Source organism: Oreochromis aureus, linkage group 3, assembly GCF_013358895.1.
Source record: "Oreochromis aureus strain Israel breed Guangdong linkage group 3, ZZ_aureus, whole genome shotgun sequence".
NCBI lineage: Eukaryota > Metazoa > Chordata > Actinopteri > Cichliformes > Cichlidae > Oreochromis > Oreochromis aureus.
The window spans coordinates 116087754-116114657 of NC_052944.1; the positions used below are offsets into that span (position 1 = coordinate 116087754).

Consider the following 26904-nt stretch of genomic DNA (forward strand, 5'->3'; position numbering starts at 1 on the left):
CAATTGTGTTGATATTGATGGATCGGCTGCAGTCCATGTGATAAGTTAATATTGGGTGCATTGAGACAAGAAACTGTTTTTAAATCAGCACTGGCGGCAGTGATATACATGTGCTGAAGATTACTGGACCCAGCGAGGTCCATTTGATGAAGTTCTTGGGCAGATAAATGACAGAAACAGATTTGAATCTTGTGTGAGAATTTTGAAGCACTGAGATTGAGTTTTCTCCGTGCTTGGTGCGCTGTGAGGCCTTATATGACGGTTATAAGTCCAAAGTTTATGCCCTGGAGGCCAAGAGTTGTGTGAAGAGAAGAACATGACTTAGAAAAGGACATTTATGGTCAGATTTTGTTTAAGATGGGGAGAATTGTGGGATATGGGTTTATTTTTCTTATCTTGTAAAAGGGCAGACACAGTTACTGGGTGTTGTCTACTACCTCTTTTGTTTTTTGTTTTTATTTTAATAGAGGGAGTTTTATTAAACATGGACATGTCTAGAATTGGGCACTTTAAAATGATAACAGTGCACTTAGAAATCCTGTCAGGTGATTTTGTTTTGTGTTTTGATGAGCTAATAATCAGCTCTCTTTTTCTCATTTTTGTTCTAAGCAGGCCTGAAGGAGAGCGAATAACAGTGCTGTAAAAAAAAATTTCCGGACAAACAAATATAAGGTGACTTTTCCAGATTACAATGGGTGGAGGAAAGGCTACCTGTGGGGACCTGATCAGATTGAAAGTCCCTGTCTAAAAGGATTGTAGCGACTCAATCCAGTCCAAAAGCATAAAGAACTAGTTTTTCATTTTGTGTGTGCTGTGAGAGTGATTAGAAGTTTCAATTGTTTTTCTTTGACTTGCTCTTTCTGATTATGAACAGCATGTCCAAAATACTTGTATGAAAGCATATTTAGAGTGATTTTAACTGTGTGAATGCTGTCAGTATTTGATTTGAGTGATTCTGTGTGATTGGTACCAAATAATAAATAAGTAGAATGACTTAGAGTGCGTGAACAGAGGAAGTCTGAGAGAAAAGTGTGTGTGGGACAACGAAGTTCAGGGAAGGATGCAAAATTACAATGGGTGGAGGAAAGGCTACCTGTGGGGACCTGATCAGATTGAAAGTCCCTGTCTAAAAGGATTGTAGCGACTCAATCCAGTCCAAAAGCATAAAGAACTAGTTTCCATTTTTGTGTGTGCTGTGAGAATGATGAGAGGTTTCAATTGTTTTCTTTGACTTGCTCTTTCTGATTATGAAATGCATGTCCAAAATACTTGTATGAAAGCATATTTAGAGTGATTTTAACTGTGTGAATGCTGTCAGTATTTGATTTGAGTGATTCTGTGTGATTGGTACCAAATAATAAATAAGTAAAATGACTTAGAGTGCGTGAACAGAGGAAGTCTGAGAGAAAAGTGTGTGGGGGACAACGAAGTTCAGGGAAGGATGCAAAATGCTGAGGAAACTATTGTGTGGATGATGTTACAAAATTGGGCTGAAAGAATGGTGATATGTGTGAAAAACAAACAACAAAACTGTTAATTGTCCTGAGGTCTGAAAGAGATCCGCTAAGCACGCTGAAGAGTTTGATGTGAATGCTTGCAAATGCAAAGAGCTTAGTATATTTAAGTATGTGTGCGTGACATAAGGGTGCATTGTTTTTAGATGAAGAGTTAGTAGAATTAAAGAGGGTTTGTAGACTGTAAATGTATTTAAAAAAAAAACAACAAAAAAACAAAAAACAAAAAGAATTTGATTAGCCTGTAGAAACAGGAAAGAGTAACAGGAAGTATGTGTGTGACAGGCACTACATGCCCATAAAAGGGAAACTCACTGTGACAAGTGTGTACCCAGAGAAGGGAGAGAGAGACGAGTTCAACTCTAGGCATATGAAGCAAATGGAGCTTTTAAGAAAAGAAATGAAAAGGATACTAATTACATGTTTTAGTGTGTCAATACAGGTGGACTTCTCTCAACATTGGAACCTTGAGTACAGCGGCATAACCATAGATTAACAGAATTGGGAGGAAGACAGGCCAGTCTTTGGCTTGAAATTTTACAGCTTGACCTCTCATTCTGTCCCCGTCCTGAGAAGAAGCCTAAAGGACGGTTAATCTCCTGATGAAGACCGACAGAACATCGTGGACTTGAAGACTTAACAGCAGGCAAAAGACAGTGCCACTGAATCATTAACACTGAGGACGACTGACGACGCCAGCAGAAGCATGTAAGAGGGCACGTGATGCAACATGCACGGCGAATTACAGGCTGGTAAGAACAGTGGGATAAATAACTGTGGGAAAGCACTGGACACTGAGTTTCAGGTTTGTCATGCTGGGAGTTAACCTAAAAGGAAAGACTGAAAAGATCAACGAAGAAGAAAAGAGAAGAAGAAACCCATGAGTTGGGACTGTATTGGCTGGAGATTTTAAGGCCACACAGGACACTGTGAGAAGAGGGACAGGGACCAGTCAGAGGTCAAGCCAGGACGAGTTCGAGTGCGAGAATACAGGATATTATTGGATTGAAATTGAAGCCGGAACTCATGATTGTTTAGTGATGTCCACCATATCACGTTTAAAAGAGGTAAACACGAATAGAAAACACACATACACAAATTGTTACATGTGAAATTATTTTGGAAAGGATCAGAAGTGAGACAGTTTGAATCCCGAACTCAGTGAAAAGATACATGAAGTAAATCTGAATTATAAGATAGGATGCAATGAAGGAACAGCTTACACTCATTGAACATTAACATGAATACATAAAAATGCAATGAAGAACACAATGAATTAATGCAATGAAGATGCAGCTTACACTTGATTAACATGATCACATGACATGCAACGAAGGAAGCAGCTTACACTCAATTAACATGAAATGCAAGGAAGAACGCTCATATTGATATTCATGACCTAATTGGTATTTGTGACAGGAAAGAGAGGGAAGTGGGTCGTTTAAACACTCGGGATAATAATGAAAATGTTTTAGTTTTGTTATTTTCAGGCACAAAGCAGACCTGGATCAATTTTCCACATGCAAGCGGTCGGAAGGAAATTATAGGTTAACATCACTGGATATGGTAAGGCAAGTTTCTGGTTGAATTGTTCACAGCATGATGTGTCCATGAACCTGAGAAGCAAGCCCTGACTTATGGCTGAGGACAAGGAATGCTGTTATTTAAAGTGGGAAATCAAAATTTGGGTTAGTAATTCGGGGAAGGAGATAACTGACTGTTTAGGTGGAAAATTGGGAAGGAGTCTGAAATATTGCAAAACAACATATGCAAAGATAAGACGCACAAAGAGAAAATGCATTAACCTTACAAAGACAAGACAAGCTCATGAAGATTAATGCATAGACATTGATTAAACCTGGCTAAGAACACATACACATGCAATGAAAATCAGTTTTCTACTTTCATAACTGTTAGAATAGTGTGAAGTTGACACGCTTAAAGCTTGAAGTTGAGGGATGATTGAGGGAGTTCCATGACAAGGGAGTGATGTATGTGTAAAGGAAAATGTCTCCAGCTTGGGAAAGGGTGAAACTGCAGATCACCTGAAGCCCTTGATGGATACAAAATGAAATATGAATAAAATATTATAATGGACTATTGTATATTAGTAGTATAGTAGTATATTGTAATGTACTGATACATTTGGGTGTGACCAACCCCAAGCATGAAGTGTTCTCAGGTGGAAGCTGGCAACTTACTACTGGCAACGGCTCTGTTCATCATGCTATCCGCACTGGAAGACGGCAGAAAACACTACACGAGCCGAGAAGAGAGATGGACACATGACAACTCACATCTAACGCACATGACATAAGCACATCAGTACATCTAACCATATATGTTAAACACGCTGGACCTTACGAAGCATTCTGCATACTGATGAAAGCACTGAACGGGACAACTGTAATAATTGTGTACACAGAGTGCTTATTACGAAGTGTGTTCTGGTCGACCACCTCGAACACCTGAGGTTGTTGTTTCATTCCCTGTGCCAGAGGACTGCTGGAGAAGGTAATAACAAGGGCCGTGAACTCCGAATCGGTGACTTGGGTGGCCATGATGCCACTGATGGGCGTGGGGGTGACCGACTGAAGGAGGAGTGACTCGACGGAGTGTGGTGACCCTGTTTGTGAACAGGGTCAAGAGAGGGAGTGTGGAATAAGGAATATTTTACTGCTACTTATACTTATTATCAGCATTATGATTGCATTAATTAACTTTGCATTAAGTCATGATCATTGCATTAAACCATATAATAATCACTTCATTGAAGCAGTTATTGAAGCTGCTGACATTACATTAAAGTCTGTATTACAGGTGTTATCATAATTACATAATATTCTTTACACATTGCAATTTGGTGCCTATTAATGAGTTGTGGCTCAGTCAATTAATTAAAAGGTTGAAAGCTCGGTTGGGGGTGAATATCCTGGCGAAACAGGGAGTAAGTGGCTTGGAGCTATGGAAGGTTCAATGCATGCACGCCAACAAAACACATATAATACATTTAATCAAGAAACAGGGCTTGAGTGAAGGCGGAACATATTCAGCTTCTTGTTGCATTTGAGTTTACCCAGTTACAGGTGACAGAAGAAGTGGCCAGATGACGACCATCCCCAAGGACCGTCTGGAGGGTGCAACGAGTGGCCTTATATGGAAAATGTGATAGAAAACAGGAACTTCTATGTCTATTTTAGTTTATTAAAATGAATATTTACTGTAACTGACATATCATAATGTTTGTAAACGCATGAGGGGGCGTTAACCCTGATGAATCAAAAGCAATCTGAAGTGTCTTTTTGGGCGAAGATCTACACCTGATGTTGTACAGTGTACATCTTCCCACGCGTGTGCTCAATAAACTCATCTGTTTGATTGCATCCTTCTGGGCCTTTGGTATTTTGTTTTGGATCTCAATATTTCGAATCGGGACAACAGACACACATTATGGGGCCAGTTTGGCCTTTATTTGATAGTAGAGGAGTGAATAAAAAAAGGAAAGTGTGTGTGTGTGTGTGTGTGGGAAGACATTTTGTCATTCGTCATTGCCATCACCACCAGAAATGAGTCAAAAAAAAGAAAAGAAAAGAAATGAGTCACATGCTTTAGATGTTATCAGTCCATTCAATGGACATTTAGTAAAATAAAGTGAATGAGAAAGTAAATCCTTATATTACTTCTCTGTGTGTTAGGGCGATTGCTGTGTGGATGTGGAGACGAGGAAGAGAGGACCCAAACGCAGGACTCACGGCTTGGTGAAGGCTGGTGTTTATTATGTTAGCAGGATGAACAGAACATGAGAGGTAGACTGATTGACTGACTGACTGAAACAGAAGCACACAATGACAAGACAATAAACTGGAGGAAATAAAAGAACTTAAATACCAACACGTTCTCACTCCCAACTCGTCAAATGTGTGACGCATGGTCAGGCTCCCTCTGCTTCACTTATTGACGCGCAGGGTACCCCCCTGGCGTCGAGAATTGACGTGCAGGGTCCTCCTATTGAATACTATGCTGATCCTTAATCGTTGTTTATTGACGACAAGAGATTGCCGCGGAAGAGCCTGTTGTTCGTATATTTATACATTTCCAAAATCACATTGTAGTGACGTGTACTGAACACATTATATTATGTAATGTAAACAACTACCTGAGAAACAGCAGATACAGCAGATAAATTAATTATAGGCCATTACTTTTGTATCGTTTATTGCATTTATGGAGGGAGAGGTGTATGCTGGGTAATGGCACAGCTAGCGATTGGGTGAATTTATTGCACCGGTTTTATAAACTGTTCTACAATCCTTTTCATATTTGGAAAACCTTATACATTTTTAACCTGTCGATCATTCTGCTACAGCTGTAACATATCTTCTCCAACTCCTCTGAATACATGCAGTCATTTTACCGACTGCTTTGGATAATCATGCTCTTACGTATTAAATTAAATTAAATTAAACAAATAAAAAAGAACAGCTTTTTTTATTAGGCAAAACATTTTCGGTGCTGTTAAAGAACTCACTTGTTTATTTTTGAGAAAGATTTATTTTTATTTTTTTTATCATATTAGATGAGCGGCAGTGACGTCACCGTACTCGGTCGTACCACAGGTAAGTAAGAATCTGAATCTGTAGTTTTTAAAAAATATATTTTTCTTATTTCTAACTCAAAAAAAAAAAGAAACAGTCAGCTCACAAAGTTCCTTGTAGCAGTTCTATGGGTTAAGAATTTTGTGGAACAGCGAATGACTTAACATTTAATTGCATATATGTTCCCACACCACATGTGCTGTAAGCTAGCTAAATTAGTATCTGTTAGCCAATCAAGTCAAGCTTATCATATATCATCATCCAGGGTACAGTGATAGAGAAGTGTGTGCTGAGTTTTGCTGTTGTTGCCACTTTGTAAAGTTTGAGAGTTCTATTACGGGTCAGTATTGTCAGACGTTATCTATCAATCTAGCTCTCTCTTTCTGGCTCTCTCTCTCTCTTTCGTTCTCGATAAAAAAACGTAATAACAGCATTACATAATCATTAAATAGCAGACCGGTCATCTATGCTGCAAATGCAAATGAAATACAAATGGACAGTAAACAGGGTTTATCTAAATTGTTACAAAAGGATTTAATGTATATATTTTTTATAAGGTGCTTCTGAATTCTGAATACTTTTTTTTTCTAAACAGGTTCTTCATCACTCAGCCAGTTATTGCTTCCTAAAATCTGCTTTTTGAAAAACTCCTAAAGGCACTTTTAAGAGCCACATCAGTCTGTTTGTATCTGTTCTTACTGCTGTCCTTATTCGTCTGTCTCTTTGTTTCTGCCTCTCTCTGTTGGTCTCTGTCTTGTGTGATTATTCTGTTTGTGTGTGTGCGTGTGTGTTTGTTTGTTTGTTTGTTTTTTGTTCTGCTTTCTGCCATGAGTGACTCCGAAATTCCAGATCCTTTAAGGGTCCTACATAATCTGACTGATCAGCAGGAACAAATTGATGAGCTCCATCACCTCGATGACATGCTTGGTGAGCTGAAGCAACAGGAAGCTCCAGTACCAGTGAAGCCACCTGAACCAACAGTAAAATGGAAAAAAGAGACAAAGATGGAAACCAACTCTATGCGAGGCCAAGATCAGTCCGAGTCACTTACATAAGGGTCAGTACTCTTTCATACAAGATAATTTGAAGATATACATTGTATGGACACAAATCCATAAATGTAACGTATTAATTAATTGAAATATCTCTAAAGAGAAACAGGAAAGTCATTTGTTTGTTTTGACACAAAAGCACATTAAATAAACCACAGAATTATCTCATAAAACTGAATGCTCCCCCTAGCAAGTATGGCAGTCATTACATTATCTTAGTGCAGTAACAAAATGTGGCTGACAGTTACCTCCTCACAAGGATTTTGATAAAAGATATTGTTACTTGGCAGCACAGTGGCACAGCAAACAATGTCCTGATTTCAATTCCACTATCAGACCAGGGTCTTTGTGTGTAGAGTTTGCGTGTTCTTCCCTTGTTTCTCTGCTCGCAGGTTATCCGGTTTACTCCTAGAGGCCTGAGATGTGGAGTTTGGCTAATTGGTGATTCTAAATTGTTTCTGTGTTATAAATGTGGATTTGATTTGTGTTTTTGATATACTGTTGATGTTTTATACAGCTGACCACTGTCAGAAGACCAATTCTACCACTAATAACAGTCACTGTGAGGTGGCATTTGCCCCAGAGACTGTTGGTATGTACTCCACTGTCTTCACTAGACCAAAGCAGTATCTTCATGTGTTCGCAGCAATTGCTAGCATGTTTATAGCCATCAAGCTTTACTCTCATAGCTACTCTGTCCATTACACTTTTATAACTTAATCAATTTTAATAGAAATTATTAATTTTGTTTTTAACAGAGCACTTCCTACAAGAACTCCAGAGCTCACTGAATGATTCCTCAGACAATCACCATGAAGCACCACCACCAAAAACTCCTCTTCTGGCTTCCTTGAACTGGAGCACAAGAAAAACTCTTTTTTCAGAGAGTTGGAGGGCCAAAAGACCCCATCTGGTGAATACCATGGCAGCTCAAGAAAGTGTGTCGGAACATATATGCCAACAATGTGGGAGCAATCCAGCTGTGCTTCGTTGTCGTGACTGTCTACCTCGCCCACTTTTTTGTGATAATTGTGATGTCATCACGCACACCAGATATGTCCTTCACAATAGACGTGCCATGACTGCCGGATTCTTCCAGCCATTGCCTCCAACAACTTACATTGTAAATAAGACCCTTTGCCATGATGGTAAGTTCTGTGACTAAACTTATTAGGTTTACTGTTTACACATTTCCCTACGCCTCTCGCTCTCTCTCTCTCTCTCTCTCTCTCTCTCTCATTTTTTTAAAAATGTTGATGCTTTCTTAGCTCCCAACTACACTGTAAGCTGTCAGCTGTTAAGTTTTTTTTTATTGTTTCAAGTAAGGCTCAGTTGGTCCTACCATATCTTAGTCAAATTTCAATGTTTTACTTCCTAGTTAACACAACTTATTTAAATCATATGTTACGCATACATGTTGACTTCTTTAGCACGACTTGTACCTGTGGAGAGCCCAGTCAGAATCTGCGGCTGTCCACCAGAGTGTTTGAGGGTCAGACCAGGAAAGGTTGTTGCTGTGGTCACAATGAATGGTAAGAAGAACTTCATTTTGTCCTGACTGAAAACCATCTGTAAACAATTCACCTAAAACTAAACCCGCACAAGCGTTGTTGCAGTATAGTCTGAGACAAAAAGAAGACCTAACCCAAAGATAATAAACATTTACTCTGGAGTCATGAGTTTTCACTTTTCTAGGGGCGTTACGATCTCAGCATGCCAGAGCTGAGGTGTGAGACATGTGAAGCTTCTTGGACTGCTGGAGTAGATGACCTAAATCGAAGTGATTACTGGCCCACTACCCTTCACTTTTCTACTTTGTACGCAACAGATGTCTTCTTTACATTTGAAGAAATGAAGATGGCATCACCCGGACTCTCCTGCAGCATTTTTAAAAATGCTTGATCAACGAACTCTCCATTTTGGCCGTGTGAGCATTTGAGTTTATGCATCCCTAACAGTATGGTTCTTCTGTGTTATTCAGGATTTAAAAGTATAGTTGTTTTCTGTTTATGTCTTTCATTTTAAACCAGACGGGAAAGATCTCTGCAGATGGCTTTCAGAAAAGTTTTTTTGAGTGGGAAGCCGTGAGATATGAATTAGAGAAGATTTTAAAGGAGGATCCCTTCACATGTCAAGCATGTGCCCCAGACATGCTTGCAATTTCAGTGGATGGAAACCGCAAGCATTACCGTTTCAAGAATGCAGCTAGGTACAGCAAAAATATGTGTAATACCAATGTTTGTATCAGAAAATGTGACTATAAGGTGCACCAATTAACTTTGGACTGTATGACACCATAAAGTATACTGTATTGCTATTTTGTTCAGATCTGAGGAACAGGGCATCTTTGAAGACGCCTTCATCGCAAAGGATGAAGATGTGGGGAGATTTGTGGACTACATACACAGCACATCCAGACATGTAAGACTGAACACTCTAATTACATAGACAGAATTATGGTAACCTTTAACACTCTGCTGAAGAGATTGTGAAAAGACACTGTCAACACCTATTTAATGCATTTTAGGTCTCCGGACGAGGTGTTTGTGGAGGGCAGCCAGAGAGACCTCTCAAAGATCCAGCAGCAAGGTGGATGAGGAGGGACTGGAGCTTGCAGTGTGTAGGCATGGAGTGCTGCTCAGTGCTCTAAATATGTACAGGGGTGAAATTTTTGCTTATCCCTTGTACCTGCAACAAAAGCTGGCCAATAGACATATCACTTTTTTTTGTATGGATGTTACCTGCAAGTATTGGCCATATCTTGAAAGAGTAACAAAAAGCTGTCCAGAGCTCCAGCACTTTATTAGCATGAAGCCATTTCTTTCAGTCTTTCATGCTAAAGCCCACGATTTCAAATGTGAGGTATGAAATTCTGACTTTAATCGCTTTATCTGAACACTTGCACATCAACATTTTGTGTAATTTGTATTTTATCTGTGTGTGTATGTGCATCTGTGTGTGTGTTTTTCCAGGTGAAATGGGTGGAGCATATCAAGATGGGGCTGGTTTGACTCTAGGGGAGGAGGTGGAGCAGTGTAATGCCTTTTTGTCAAGGATTGCAGTTACCACAAAACACATGTCCAAAGCAGGTGAGAAGGCAAATGCTGCACTAGTTAGATTTAAGTGTCTAATTATGATGAAAGTGGTAACATTACATTTTCTGTGTGTGCAGGACGGAGGGACATGCTAACTCTTATGGTCATGCGCTGGAATCAACAAAAGCTAGACCAGTTGGCCACCTCTCTGACCCATCGATATCAGAAGGTAATGATACTGGTACTTTATTTTTAGATGATTACTCCTCTGTGTTCTAATTACTTTTGAGTAAACATGTGTTCAGTGGTTTTTTTTGTTTTGTTTGTTTTTTAATCTCAAATTGACAATGTAGGCCACAAAAGCTCTTCTAACCCAGCTTCAGAACCTGGAGTCCTTAAAAGTCCAATTAGCAATGACTGACAGTCAACTGGATGAATGGGTCAGTGATGTAAAGGATTGGGCAGAAGGTGAGCAAAACTGATTCAAAATGTGATGCAATTGCACAATGACTTTATGTAAGTGCAGCTGTCTTATTTCTTCTAAGCAGCAACAACAAGCACAAGTGATGTTGATCCCTTAGTGAGCAGAATTGAAGTGCTCGTAGCGAGCATAAAGAGACGATCCCAGTGTGTTTATAAAGACACCGATGGAAATAAAGCCCGTGCCAAGATTCGTCGCAAGATCAGAGAAGAGAAAGGAATCTTGACTTCTGCTGTGGAAAAATACAACAGAATGGTTCCAGACAAAGAAACTCTGTGCTTGGAAGAAATTCTGTCTGGTGACACAAGCTGGCCGTGGCAGCGAGCACACAGCGGTAGTTGTACAAATATGTTGTCTACTTTCAGCATATCTGACATATAATGAAACCCTAAGCTTCAGGTGTTAACCTAAAATCATTTACGACTTCAGACGTTCTTTGTGAATTGATTTATAACTTTGTTATAAATGCATTTCTGTCAGGAGTTTACCTGAATTGCAACCCAGGTCGGAATAAAACGCTCAGAGACAGGTTTTACGTGTACACGGGGAGACTCAGAGAGTCTCTCTCCCCTGCAGTAAAAAGGAAGAGTCTTTATTCAGAGAGCACATACAGGAAGAGAGAAAATAGTACTGCAGGCTTCCTGTGTAACTTCCCCATTTAGGAGTCTGCACAAAGTTGCTGAGTTTAAGCTGAATACTGAAAAGAGCAAACACATTTAGATAATGAAACGTACCTTTAAGCATAACATAGTAAAAATCCCAAAATCCCAAGAAATCTCTTAACATTCCCTCCTGTTGTACATATATATATGTACAGTTCATAGCTTATTGTATCAGCCTATGGCCACTTGTAAACATTTTTATTTTATATGATTTATATGTTATATCTAAGTGTCTATCTCATTATCAACTTCTTCATTCTGTGACAGGGTGATGTAAGCATGAATTGAAGCAGAATAACAGTATTATAACACCAACAAAAACAAGTCCTTTAATCAGCAGGGTCTTCCAAGAGCCACTTAAAAGCCACGTAAGCCAGTCTTCGTTGTCGTGCATCCCGAAGTTGTCTGAGTGTTTTCAGAGCGTCATGTTTGGTGAGTGCACATTACCTGGAATGTATGTGCAACATGTGTTGCTAAAGAGAATTCTCCTTTCTCGGCGAGAATTATGTCCAATGCTACCCTGTGTTGCATTACTGCAATGCACAGAGCATCAATCTCTCGATCCCATTCGTTGTTGAATTTACTTGAAGCATTCAGAACCATCTGTCTTTCAGTCCAAAGTTTAAATTCCTCTGGGACATCGGAACCCCATATGGAATCATGCTGCTTGAGGTCTGGGGTGCTTCATCTTTTCCTTGTTGTTGACGTTGATGTTGACGTGGCGTCCACGGTTATCTTGAAAGTGTGGTCAGATATGAAAATGGGAGCGCACTGACCTGTCCAATTCCCAGGAAGGATATCCCAGGCCATCCCTTGCACCCAGAAGGTGCCATTTGAGATGTTGCTGCTCTTCACGGGCCCTCCAGGAGCGTGTGTCTGTACTGCTTCACAGTTGGTGGTGTTTCCCATTGGCGTGGATCCGTTCTCTTGGCGGTAGCATAGGCTGTGGCTCAAATTCCCATTGTTTCCAAGAAAGACTGGGAATGATTCAGCCTTACTTCTGTGCTTCACCTTCAGGTCAACCCAGAACCATTCGTCACATCCTATCTGGAGAGGTTCCTCATGGTTGACCACGATTCCCTGGAATTGATACCCATAGCAGTCTTTTCTGGGTGTGCTGTCATGTATATATCGACACCATGCGTTGTTCATCCATGGATGAATGTGGTCTTGTGTCATGTCACGAAGATGTGAGTTGTCATGTGTCATGTCCATCTTCTTTCTTTCTTTCGGGTGAGTGTTAAGAAACTCACCAGGAGTGCAATACTAGCCACTAGGAGGATGAGCGTCTTCATGGTGACCAGACGCACCAAGTCCTATAGGTGAGTAGACTAGGGGCGAGAAGAACAGGGCGGGATTCTACCCAAACAGCCCTCCCTCCACCTTCCTAGATCACCTACAGGCAGGGGCGTCGGCGTCTCTTAGTCTATGTTGTCACTCACTTTTTTGCAGTGGCTTTGATGGATCCAGGACGGTCTTTCTGCTATTTTGCAGGCAGTAGGTGTGGTGAGCAGCACCTGATAAGGACCTTCCCACCTTGGTGAACTCCAATTTTTCCTGTGGAGTACTTTGATCAGGATCCAATCACCTGGTTTCAACCTGCAAGATACTGGAGAGTTGTTTAGAACAATCTCTTTATTTTCAAATAATTTCAAGTTGTGAGTTTCTGAGAACTTCGTGTCAGTCTCATCCACATTTTTACCAGGCCTATACACTCAGGCCATGGTCTCCCCGTTTCTTCCATGCATTTTCTCAGTCTCTGTTTTATTTCCTAGTGCTTCAGAGACCTTACTGATGACTTCATTAACAATATGTGTCCCATTGTCTGATCTTATCAGAGTGGGGATGCCATATATTGAAATAAAATGGTTGCACAAACATTTTGCTACTGAGATGGCGTCTGTTTTTGAGATCACGTCTATGATCACTAGAGCGTATTCTGAGCCTTGGCATTCATTTAGCTCAATAAAACTCATGTGGATTGTATGAAAAGGATGAGGTGGTGTGCATTATGTGCATTATGTTTTTGGCAAATCATGCATGTTCCGACAAATTTCTGAAAATTTATCTACCATTCCTACCCCCCCTCCTGTTGACAATAATGCTGCTGATATGTGTACCTTGGTAGTATTGGTTTGCTATTACAAGTCATCAAATCATTTTCTGGCTGCGCTCCACCTTTTAACCACCTCTTTTGTTCTCTAGTTGGTGCGGCTTTCCGTTCGTTTACAAGCACATCAAGTGGTATTTGCATTGAGGTGTCAGACATTAATGTGTCTATAGATTGTTGACTTGCTGCTTTCGCTGCTCGATCTGCAAAGTTATTGCCTTTAGTGACTTCTGAGTTATCTTTCTGGTGTGGGTTGCCAGTAGAAGTAACCATCCCTCTATTCTGCCAAATTTTTGCAAAATGATGCACAGCTGCAAAGACATACTGGCTGTCAGTATGTATGTTTATGTCTTGTCCTTCATGCAGTTGACAGGCGCGTATGACAGCCGTGAGTTCTGTGCTCCGTGCAGAGTTTGAGGAAGTTAATGCTTTCGCTTCTAGAATAGTGTCTACTGTGGTCACTGCATAACGTACACAGTTCCACCCAAGGCTAATTCTGGACACCGTCTACAAAGATATCAACGACACCAGCCTGTGGGGTGCTGTGAAGGTCAGCGCGTGATACAGCATACAGCAATTCTGATGTGTGACAGTGTGAGCAAAATGCCTACATAGGAAAGTTGTCTGGCATGTGTCGAACTTCTGAGGTAGGAAAAACCTTGCATTGCTTACAGTTCATAGCTCACAGCTCTAGAACTAGGCATCAACAAATCATATGCCCAAATCATTATGTGTCACTGTGATCACAAACAAACAAAAATAAAACAAATTGCCTATGGCCTAAGGCTTTGCGTTCATATTAATTGAGTGTAAGCTGCTTTCTTCATTGCAAGTGTTTATTGCCATAAGGTTTAATTCATGCATCATATCACATATAACAATTTGAGTATGTGTTGTCTATTCATTCTATTCATAGAGTCTATTCATAGAGTTCTGTTTCTCTCTGTGGGCTGTCTTGACACTCCACAGGCACACATATATATTTATATACATACTTCCTGTTTCTGCAGACTAATCGAACTCTTTTGTTTCTCTTTGTATTCATAGTCTATAAACCCTCTTTAATTCTGCTAAATCTTGATCTAAATCTCTTGATCTAAAAACGATACACCTTTATTTCACACACACTTTTAAATTGAGCTCTTTCAGTCATCAGGAATCATCACACACACTGCCTTTTCTCTCTCTCAAACTTCCACTTGTTCACTCACTCCACTATGAACCTTTGTAGTGTTAGTATTACTTATGTTTTATTATTTTTGTACAAATCACACCCAATCACTCAAAACCTACTACTCACAGCATTTACACAGTTAGAATCACTCAAAATATGCTTCCATACGAGTATTTCAGACATGCTTTTCAAGATATATAGAGGTCACTCACTGTACATCCACAGTAATGTACAATTGTAGTGAGCAAAATTAGCATCTCATCTCCATGCGCGTCACTGCTCCTCATTAGCTTGGTAGTGTCCACATATTTAATTCAGCTTCTCATTAGTTGTTAGTATAGGTCTTCATCTTAACAAAGTCTCATCTAAGATGACAGGTTTACAAGCAGGTCAAGTGTCTCTATGCACCTGATTAGTGTAGTTATTTCCTTATTTTCTTCATCTCTTATATCATTGTACTGAGTTTGAGCAAACCTTAAGCTTGAATCAGACTACTTTTAACAATCTTCCACCTCACATCATAACTGACTGAGGTGCCTCTTCTTATCACTAATGTTATCATTGTATTGTTTGTCTTTCTTTATAACAGCAATAGTATATTACAATACACTACTTCACTACTTTACTACTAATATACAATAGTATATTAGTTTATATATTGTTATGTATCCATCACAGGTCTGTGCGAATCTGCAGCTTCACACCTTCCCAAGCTGGAGACATTTTCCTTGGCTGAACAATGACACAGCCTTAATATACCTTTATGCATCTCTCTTTTTATTTGATATATTTTCGTGTGAATTATCTGGTTTCATGCATTCTATTCGTTCTAGGCACAGTCATCATGCCAACTATGTTTCATTGTTAATACCAGTTTACAGGTTGTTAACCTTCCTATTATCTCCTATTATCATGCTTATAACTAGATAAGCTCTACTTTAATTTAACCTTAATTTAACCTTTTGTTTATTCCACTTCATTCCTCTTTCCATGCTTTAAAATACAACTCTTGTGTACTCTTTGTTTTCTTTTTAGCTTCCTTTTCAGTATTTATTTCTGCTTGGAGGGTTTCTTATAGTTTAGTCAATGCATTTTCCCTCCCACGTGGGACATTTAGGTTTTCTTTGGATTTCTCCATCTATATGCACTAATTTGTCCGGCACCTGGACATTTCTTTTCTAACCACTGCTCGTCAGCAGTGAGTTTTGAAGCTTCATTACCCATTGTAATCCTTTTAATTTTAATACTTTACAACTACACAACTGCGGCACCTTCTCTGGCACGAGAATCGAGCGAGAGGTAGTTGACACGGCCTTCTACTTTCAAGCTATTCTTGAAAGCGGTGTCAACACGACCTGTTTCTCTCTTTTCACCAGTACTTGGGTGGCCAACAGCAAACAAAATAGTGGAATAGTTCAGCCTCCTTATTGTGCTGTAAAATCAACTTATTCCACCAACAAAAATAAAACAATACAAAAACAAAACATGGACACCGTGTGTCTACTCACGCGCGCTACTTTTACCCACTACGGGGGAGCTACCAGTCCCTGACGAGCTCTATCTTTATTTTCAAACGCTACCAGCCCCTCTGGGCGAGCCTACTTTACCCACTATGGGGGAGCTACCAGTCCCTGACGAGCTCTATTTTATTTTAAAATGCTACCAGCCCCTCTGGGCGAGCCTACTTTACCCACTATGGGGGAGCTACCAGTCCCAGACGAGCTCTATTTTATTTTACGCGAGGTGTCTCAGAGTGTTAATATTCACCTGGTTGCTGCCGGTCTCTCAGGTCTACCTCATCGACCCCCACCGCCGTGGACCACTTATAAAAACGCTGGCCAGAACCCGAATTCACGTCTCTGGACTTTATCCTGTACCTGGACAGGAGCTGTCGACAGACTTCAGCGCGGGCTTCTCACGACGTCAGGGCTCGATGAGGCTTTCCTGTGGGGTCACACAAAAGTGCTGTATCCCATCCGGCTCGAAGGACCAAGAAATGTCAGGAGTTTACCTGAATTGCAACCCAGGTCGGAATAAAACGCTCAGAGACAGGTTTTACGTGTACACGGGGAGACTCAGAGAGTCTCTCTCCCCTGCAGTAAAAAGGAAGAGTCTTTATTCAGAGAGCACATACAGGAAGAGAGAAAATAGTACTGCAGGCTTCCTGTGTAACTTCCCCATTTAGGAGTCTGCACAAAGTTGCTGAGTTTAAGCTGAATACTGAAAAGAGCAAACACATTTAGATAATGAAACGTACCTTTAAGCATAACATAGTAAAAATCCCAAAATCCCAAGAAATCTCTTAACAATTTCAGACTCTGTCAGCCTTACAACAAAGAGAAGGGCATTCGATATCATCATGGCAATAAGAAGACTCGAGGAGGAAAAGAAGATTCTTGTTAGAGAGATGGACCATCACTGGAAATCTCTTTCAAAATATGATGATACCCTGAAAGAGCTGTCCGGCCTGTTGTCCAGTGAGATATTTAAAAGTATGTATTTAAGTAATGCATACAAAACACTGACTGTTTCTGAAGGCAGTAAAGCAGACTAAATTATATGTTCTATTTTTAAGGTTCGCATTGTGGCCTAAGTGAGGAGGGTTTGAGAGGTCTACAGAGCATCATCCTCAGAAAACGACATAATGTGAAACAAAACAAGCTGCACGCAAGACAGTGTTACATGCAAGTTTTGTCAGGAGCAAAGAACATTAACCTTGATCATACTTCCGACGATGACTTTTACAGTGACTCTGTAATATATCAGTTTGTCCTCAAAGTTATATCAACTTCCTACCTAGCAGGTTTACTGCTGGGGGCCCAAATTTTTTCATGTCTGCCATAGACCAGTCATTGACAGTGCATTCCCAAGACTTCATCACATCAATGCATATAGTTTTTTACAAAGACAGCTGGCACATTTTTTTTTAATGTCATTCGTAGAGCTAAAAACAACCCTGTTACACTGTTTTTAAACATGCATTTTGGTAATACAGAACAGTAGACTGGTATGTATCAGAGGGAGATTTTGTACTTTTTACATTTTTGTCATGTTAAGTTACTGTAATATATTTTTGGCTCACAGGATTTACAAGAGATATTGAAATGTGATTGATAGAACTTTGTAAGTAAATTTCAAGTATGCTTGTCACAGGTGATATTTTTCATTCTTGAGTATTTTGATGTACATGTTAAGTATATTTTCATGGTATGTATCATTAGTATCAACAGTATCAATAATGTTGGAGTGCATTACTAGTACTTGTGCTTATTTTTAAAATAATCATACTACAGTACAGTAGGCAGTTGGCCACTGTCACAACAACCCTGATCCACAAATTAACTTTTGGATATATAACTTTTTTTGTTTAGTTCCAGTTGTACAGCGATGTGCTCAACCATATTTTTTTCAAATTTACTCTCTTAATTGATCCAGTGGTTACTAAGCCTACAGTGTGTTGGGGTGGACCAACATCATTGTCATTTTATCCCCACCGAATTTCATGAAATTGTCTGTATTACTGAAGTTTATTTGTTTTTAGATTACCAATGACCACAATCAAATAAAGCTGAAAAATAACTGTCAGTTTGATGTTTTCATGCAGTTTCAATGGATCATTTTGTCACCACAGTTAAAATTTAGCGACATTTATATTTCAATGACAAAGACATAAAACACATTTCTGTTTAATATAGTTATGACTGTAGACTTGATATGTAAAAACTGAAAATGACTGCCAATTATGTAAGTAATTTGTGAAAAAAAATGTAGAAATCTATTTTAAAAACAAAAACAATTTCTTATTATGCAACCCTTTCAATACTACAGCCCACACCAGATCAAATTTAGCTATTTGTGACACATACAGCACATAAATTTATTCCACAAAAGGACTAGATGGATGGCCACTATGAGGAAAGGCAGTCCTGAAACTTCATCAGGAGGACAAATCGTTGTGTGCATCAACTTCACAGTGTCTTTTGGTCTTTTATCAAAAGCTATTTGCCATTTATTCCGATCTACCACATCTCTCTCATCCTTAAAATGAACCTTAACAGTGACATCGTGTGCAACGTGTTTTAGAAGTAGCTCAATAGCTTCTATTTTCTAAAGGGGGTGAATGTTCTTTGTGACCATTTACTGTGTTAAAAAACTAGCTTGCTCCGTCTCCCTCTTAGTTCAACATTCCGAAATCCCGATTTTTAAATAAAATGATCGCATCAACCAATGAAAGAAACCCCAGTAGATGCGTAAAAACTAGTTAGATTAAAACTAGCGGTTGATTAAATGAAACACTTGTGAACAGGCTGACATTGCCCACTCAGAAGAAATTCCCATTTGTGCCGTTTTTAAATTAAAATGTTTGCATCACTGCAAGCTGAGATATTGTCAGAATCACAAAATTAGTGTGATTAAAACACTATTACCAACACTTTTGACTCGATGTAAATAAAAAGTATTCCACGTTTGTTAAGGTGCACTGTGAAGCAGAAAGGCTTCCACTCCGCCCACAAAACAAAGAATTGCTTTTAAGAACACATATGTCTGCATAACCGAATGTTGAGACACACCAAATTGATAAAAATAGTTTAATTAAAAACCCTATGGTTTGATTAAGTTAAAACCCAGTTAAAAACACATGAACTCATATAACCCCCACTGACGCCCTGTGTGTTTCCACACATCAACTCGCATAGCCCCAGCACACCTGCGCACACACACGAATACGATGGCACTACTTCAAAATGGTGGCCAACCAAACCGGTTTGACAACCTGTTTGACCAGTTTCACTAATGAGCCATTAAAAAATAGGCAGCAGGGTTTTTTAAAAGTATTTTTAAAGATTTTTAAGTATTTTTAAGTATTTATAGCTCAAATTAGGATCTACTCTGACAAAACTGTAAGAAAATGTAAAAAAAAAACTGACTTGTTTGCATTTATTTTATTTTTCGTTATATTAACTTTTTTTCATCTGTTGCTCTCCTACACTTAAAAAAAAATCAATTTGCTTTAATTTCCTAAGGCTCTTAGGTACTGTTAAGGGTCCGAAATTGAGGACGAGAGTAAAACAATCATGGTCCAAAAGAGGTCGATCAAACAATTGATTTTTAATGAATACACGCAGCGTGGAGAGGTGTAAACTGCAAAACAGTTGTACATCTCCACCCAAAATACACTCTAGATTGCTTTTATAACATCAGGGTATTGTAACGCCCCTTCTTGCGTTTACAAGCACATAATTTGCATCTTAAGAACATTGTTTGCCTCCTCTAGAGATAATGATCTATTCTAAGAGATAAGTGCAGACACAGAAGTTCCCCTTTCTGGCATCCTCTTTCCAAATATGGTGATGATCTCAGGCCTTTGAGGTCACCATGGACTGGACATCCTTCTGTCACCTGTAACTAGGCAAACTCAAATACCACAAGAAGCTGAATACATTCAGGCCTTTGCTCAGCTACTATTTTACTGTAACAATATACTCAGCATATGAGTTATGATATATATATATTTAACTCAATCATTTTAAAGTAGTTATAACTGCACCTATAATAAACATGTTAATATTTGATTATGATAACCCCTGTAATACAAATTATAACATAATGCCAACAACTTCAATAAATGCTTGGATGAAATGATAATTGATGCAATGATAAGGATGATGGTTATATACAGTTCAGCAGTAAACTAATTTCTTTAAATCTTACAATCCCCTCTCTTGACCTCTTGACCACAAGAGGTCACCATACTGTGTGTTGTGTCACTCCTCAACCCACTCTGTCACCTCTAGATCCATTAATGGCACCATAGGCGCCGAAACCACCATTCCCAAGTCCACTGTGTTCGCTCTTACCCTCTCTAGTGGAAATCTTCTCCTGTAAGGGATAGAAAACAAACAGCCTTTCTCTGCTACACCTCACTAACCTACTGTGTTCATCTAATGTTCCTTTAATTATTCAAAGTTGATTCACAATATCATGTTCTGGGCTCTATCCATTATATTAACTTTATTTAATCTCAATACTCTTTATGTGTGTGAGCAACGCTTTTAGTTTTATTAAACACACCCCGAGTAAAATACACACCATCCCCCTGTCAGCCTAAATCTCCGCTAGAAAGCACACTTCAAAATTTTCTATCAGGATTTACGCCTCTTTTGGCTTCAAACATATACATAACATGCAAAAGTTACTGTTAATGCCAGTTAGACAAGTTTCCATTATCTACAACATTTTGTTTCACCCGTCTCAGTAGTTGCTAAGCAGAAACAAAGCAACATGTGTCCCACCTTTACCCTGTAACATAACTCCATATCATGTTTGTGTCTATAAGCATGTTTTGCATTCATTCATTACACTCCACGCCATTCCTGCAAGTTAGGAGCTGTAAAGTTAAAAGCTACATCAAGTCCAGGCCTTTGGCCTCGCCTATATTTAAATCATGTGTGTTTGTAAGCGTGCATGCAATTAACCTGCTATGTTCTCATCTTCCCTCAACATGTATCACCTGGACACTCTCACCAGTGAAGCTTAAAACCCTTTTAGACGGAACATCAACTCTAAACAAGCACAGATATGCATTGTGTGTAAAATGAACTAAACCGGTGAATAGAATGAATGTGATGACAAACATATTCATTGCAATATGAACCCTGTAAACAATATTACTGATAAACAATGCTGTATATAAAAAATTTCTGAATCCCCACATTCCCCATAATCTTTACCAACAATCCTCTGACACAAGGAATGATACAACAACTAGCAATGACCAGTATTCCCAAAAATACAGTCAAAGAAAACATCACTGACATAGTCACACCTTTCCATTGTCCAAACACAGATGTCATCCAGGACGCCAGCAGATTTTTGATACCTGAGTGCTCATGCATGGTTTTAGACAATTCGATTTTGCTCTCCCGTCAGTGAACTCGGACCCAATTGTTCTGCGAACCCCATCATGGCGTCCCTGGTTTGGTTAGAGAGTCTCAGCAGGTTGTACATAATGCGGCCAACATTTTTATTAGGCGTTACCCAAAAAAATATACTCTCCAATCCTACAGCTACCAGCTTGTACTCATTAGGAACTCCCCTGGGCACTCCTATGGAGTCTATCCAGGTCGGCGAGTTCAAACGAGGATCATATGCATGGGTACCCTAGGTCCCTCTTTTGGCCAAAATGTATCTCTTACGTATGGCAGCTAAAGTTCGCGTGTTATGTTGTGAAATAGCCTTTACCTGATTTCCAATAAGCATGAGGGGAGCTCCCAATCGCACCATCGCACATGTCCCTACGCTTCCCATAGGAACACGAATATTTTCCCCACAGTAATAATAGAGCCCACTTCTTGCCCATGTTCCAATTACCGTGGTAGGGTCGCTTACATTGTTGGTGGCTCGTCCCGTGAGTGTGACAGCACACCTAGTTGGGTCAATCTCTCCCACCTTGTGCTTTTCATTATCTGTAGAAAACTTGAAACATGTAATTATCTTATCTTAGCATAAATGATCCCACTGCTGTCTGCTTTGAAATGGGAGGGAAAAGTCTGGACAACAAAATACAGTTGCCAGTAGTCACTGCACTTCTAGTTAACTGTAACATACAATCCTAGCTCCACTCATCCTCTAATGCAATGGTGCGGGCTCTGTGAACAACCGTGACCTAGCTGAAGCACAGGCAACACAGTCAGATACATGTTGTTCTCTAGCATTTTGAGCCACCCAATCAAGCCAGAGGTTACTGTCCTTGAAACCCGTGGCGCGCTTTATCAACTCCTTAGGCTTCAGTCTAAAGTAATCTGTTGTCAGAAGTACTCTCCCTTTTGGTTCCTGTTCCTTTTCAGCTACTGTTCCCGAAGTTACCATCTGATCAGTCAGAGTGGTGATTAAGCTTTCATGAGCGGCTTAGACTTTGCATCAACTAAATTTACCCTAAGCATATCATGGGGTGATTGCAGACCTGTACATCATACGCTCTCCAGCTACTACTAGCTCCTGTACACTTAATGACGTCACACAAATCAAACATGAATGAGCTGGTAGACCCTTTACCATAATTCAACTCTATGCCCTTATTCCTGCTGAGACACTCATCACCTTTACCTGACACCTCGCGCTTTTGTCTTTTTTACCGATCCTGTTTTAGCAACTACAGTCTCAGGAAGTGCTGGGCTGGACTGGCCTCCGTGTTCAGACAAGTGGTTCGGAGTGCCCTGCAAAATATAGACAATAAACAACACAGCCATAGTTAATATCATTGCATACAATAAACATGTAGTTGTAAGGAACATTCTAATCAGTTTTCTCATTACGTGTCTCTGATTCGTGTGTTTGCATCATGTTATATAAACTTTGTATACTTTGTAGTGCATTATGCTAAACAAACAAAACCTTTCAATTCCCCAACCCTATCTGTCTCCTCAACGGGTTGTATGTTTTCAATGTTTCCTTATTATTTTGTCATAAAAATAAATCAAACAAATAACTTAAGCTGTGTGACAGCACCTTGCGTTTACGCCGGGCTGTGAGCTGCCCTGAATCTACTTGCTACACCCCCCTTTCACCCAATTTAATTTTTCAATCTTAATCTAAACTATTCCTGACCTTCCCCTTCTTTCATCTGATCATCTCAAGCACGTCCTGTACCAAATTTGCTTCCTCTTTTCAAGCCCACATTTAATTACAAACTCTAACACATTTGCCCTATACGGCGGTCTCGACGTGTTTCCTGTCTACTTACAAAAATACCAGAGTTATTCTCAGAACTCAGAGCTGAAGTTCCCCTTTTCTACGTCTGTATGTTCTAGAAGAGAGCAAGCTGCTAGTTGGTCAACATTATCATCACATAAGTTATTAGGTAAAAGTCACGTAGACATTTGCTTAGTAACCCTAAAAGAGCACATTTCATGTAGCTAATCACATATATACAATTTTCCTTTGACCTATCTGTATATGCACGCCTAAATTATAACCTCTTATTCTAGAAATCAAAAATAACCTGAAAATAACACTTTCTGCCTCAGTTTTACCATACCTAAATTATCAAAAAACCTAAACATCATCAAGTAATCCTAAAACCCCTTTCAAATTAAACCTTAAATCCTGTAACTCCCCCCTTTTTGTGACACATCTCATGTGTTACAAACTCAAAATCCTTCACTCAGGTTAGGGAATTAAAAGAAAAGGTTAGTCATATCATATTAGGTACATGCTCCGGACCTTCAAACCTGTGTTTAAGGAATGAAATCAAATTAATCATCATGTCAAATCTTTTCTTGGCTCCATCCCCAGCCTGCATCCTTGAAACGTCCTAGAAACAAAAACCTGTGTGTTAACCAGAACTTCACATTTCATACTCAGTTTCCCCACTTATGATCCAACCTGTGTTATAAAAGAAAACTTAAAACAGAACAGTTATCAATCATGTGTTTCTTCAGTTAATGGTAACGTAAGTTATATCAAAAAATGTTTCCCTTTTAGCATTTAGCATTTCATAATGTAATAACATAATCCAACCCCAGTAAATAATTTTCTCAAAACAAACATCAACATACCCAGAATTAAGTCTTCCACTCCTCCTGTTTGTCAACCTTTTATTTATTTCCCCTCTTGGTCCGATCACTCGCATTCACTCACATGCATTCACACATGATATTTTTTGCTGATACTGCAGCCTTCTGCGCACGTCATCAGATGCTCCACATCAGCAAAATGAGCTCAATCATTTGTTTTATCTCGTTTTCCTTTTTAGGAAAATAGTTCTCTATACTTTTGACTGGATTGACTCGCTGCAATCCTTACTTGGTAATTTGTCCGCGCCGTCAGTTCACTCTCTTCCAGGCCTGCTTAGAGCAAAAATGAGAAAAAAGAGAGCTGATTATTAGCTCATCAAAGTACAAAACAAAATCACCTGACAGGTTCTTTTAAGTGCACTGTTACAAAAACTATGGGCCCTTTTAGACATGTCCATGTTTATCAAAACTCCCTCTATTAAAATGAAAACAACAGCCCCAAAAAATCTGAAACAATCTTAAATGTCACCCATTCAACGCACTGAAAACCTCGTCAAAGCTGCACCGTTTTACACACAACAATATCCCCCTTTAAGCACTTTACCATACTCAGATTCAGCCTAAAATATAAACACGTTATAACAATGTGTCAACACTAAATTATAAATTTCTTGTCCAAATCTGCACCTCTGAACCGTCTACTTTGCTTCCCTTCCTTAAGGCCTCAATCACACACACACAGGAAGCTCCTCTGACACTGCTCCCTCCAGCTAATTTGCATACTGAGTGACATCTCAACAAGTTAACTTGACAAGAGAAATACGTGTTTAAACCTTAACACATTATTCAATTACTTTCATTTTCTTTCTATACTAATCACTTACTTTGATCACTCAGTAGGAGAGCACTCCTAAGTCACTCTTATAAAAACTACTTTAATAACTTCTCTTTTGTTTTGTTTTTCCCATAACTCACTCCCCTGTCATCTAACTTCTTTGAGTCAACTTCAACTTCAAACTTTAAGTCTAATTTATTAAACATTCACACCATTCTCTCGCTCATACAAGTAGCAAGCTGATCTTCATTGCATATGCTTGTGTTCTTAGCCAGGTTTTTTAATCAATCTTTATGCATTAATCTTCATGAGCTTGTCTTTGTGAGGTTAATGCATTTTCTGTTTGTGTGTGTTATTTTTGCATCTATGGCTTCGCAGTCTCCCAGACACCTTCCCAATTCTCCAGTTAACCAGTCAGTTTTCTCTTTCCCAGAATTACTAGCCCAAATTTTAATTGCCCACCTTAAATAACCGCCCTCCTGGTCTTCAGCCAGGAGTTAGGGCTTGCTTTTCAGGTTCATGGACACATCATTCTGTGAACAATTCAACCAGAAACTTGCCTTAACATATCCATTGATGTTAACCTACAATTTCCTTCCGACTGGTGCCGTGGAGAACTGGTCCGGGTCTGCTTTGCTCCTAAAAATAACAAAACTAAGACATTTTCATTATTATCACGAGTGGTTGAACGACCCCCTTTTCTCTTTCTCCTGTCACAAATACCAATTATGTCATGTTTGTGTCATGAATATGAATGTAAGCGTTTTCCTCGTTGCATTTCATGTTAATTGAGTGTAAGCTGCTTTCTTCATTGCAGGGCATGTGATCATCTTAATTAAGTGTAAGCTGCATCTTCATTGCATCCTATTTGTGCTCTTCATTGCATTTTTATGTATTCATATTTAATTTATGCATCTTTTCACTGAGCTTTTAAATTCAAACTATCTCACTTCTGATTCATTTCAAAAATAATCTCACATGTAACAATTTGTATATTTGTGTTTTCTATTCGTGTTTACCTCTTTTAAACGTGATGTGGTGAACATCACTAAACAATCATGAGTTCCCGCTTCAATTTTCATTCCAATTATATCCTATATTCTCGCAGTCAAACTCGTCCAGCTTCACCTGAGACTGGACCCTATCCCTTTCTCACAGTGTCCAGTTCGGGCTTCAAAGCTCCAACAAACACAGTCTGTTTCTTCTCTGTTTTGATCTTTCCGTATTCTTCTTCCAAGTTAAATTCCCGTCTTCCAGTCTTCTCTTCCAAGATTACTTCAAGCATGGCAAATATGACACTCAATGTCCAGTGCTCTTCCACAATTCTTTATCCCACTGTTCAACTGTCCAGCCTGTATTTTCACAGTACATGTTGCATTACTCTTACATGCTGCTGCTGGTCGTCAGTCGTCATCAGTGTTAATGGATCAGGGGCACTGTCGTTTGCCTGCTGTATTCGAGTCCACGATGTTCTGTCGATCTTCATCAGGAGATTGACTTGTCCTTTGAACTTCTTCTCAGGGTCAAGGACAAAGTGACAGGTGAAGCTGTAGAATTTCAGCCAAAAAGTGGCCTGTTTTTCCCAATTGTTCCTCTATCCTTTTTGCCGGTTACTCAAGGTTCAATGTTGAGAGAAGCCCACCTGTATTGGCACACTAAAGCATACAATTAGTATTATATTCATTTTTTATCTTAAAACCTCCATTTGCTCCATCTGCAACAGGCAGACTCTGTCTCCCTTTAAATTTCACAGTCTACAAACAATCAGTAATTCTACTAAATCTTAATCTAAAAACAATACACCTTCATTTCACTCACACACATTTAAATAGAGCTCTTTCAAACATCAGGACAATTAACACTTCTTCACACACATCACCATCATTTCTTTAGGTCAGTTTTGTAGCATCAGTCACACAATAATTTCTTGA

At 39.3% G+C, this 26904-nt stretch overlaps 1 protein-coding gene and 1 long non-coding RNA gene across 3 annotated transcripts; both read left to right on the plus strand.

The window, feature by feature from the left end:
• Window positions 1–9050: 9050 nt before the first annotated feature.
• On the plus strand, window positions 9051–9574 carry LOC120438216. Its single transcript, XR_005611728.1, has 3 exons — window positions 9051–9088; window positions 9192–9370; window positions 9489–9574. It is a non-coding gene; the product is annotated as an uncharacterized LOC120438216 (long non-coding RNA).
• Window positions 9575–10173: 599 nt separating this feature from the next.
• On the plus strand, window positions 10174–18264 carry LOC120437933. Of its 2 annotated transcripts, XM_039608455.1 has the most exons (5): window positions 10174–10250; window positions 10334–10425; window positions 10550–10664; window positions 16939–17115; window positions 17199–18264. In XM_039608455.1, exons 1-5 carry the CDS (start codon window positions 10238–10240, stop codon window positions 17465–17467), a joined length of 666 nt encoding a protein of 221 aa, XP_039464389.1. In that variant the 5' UTR covers window positions 10174–10237; the 3' UTR covers window positions 17468–18264. The 2 variants fall into 2 exon arrangements, with proteins under 2 accessions (XP_039464389.1, XP_039464390.1); XM_039608456.1 differs by lacking the exon at window positions 16939–17115.
• Window positions 18265–26904: the final 8640 nt, after the last annotated feature.

Coding starts and splice junctions, on each gene's coding strand:
- LOC120437933 (XM_039608455.1), top strand. Junction 10,665..16,938: donor TGTAAAGGATTGGGCAGAAG/GTGAGCAAAACT, acceptor TAACAATTTCAG/ACTCTGTCAGCCTTACAACA. Junction 17,116..17,198: donor GTCCAGTGAGATATTTAAAA/GTATGTATTTAA, acceptor TCTATTTTTAAG/GTTCGCATTGTGGCCTAAGT.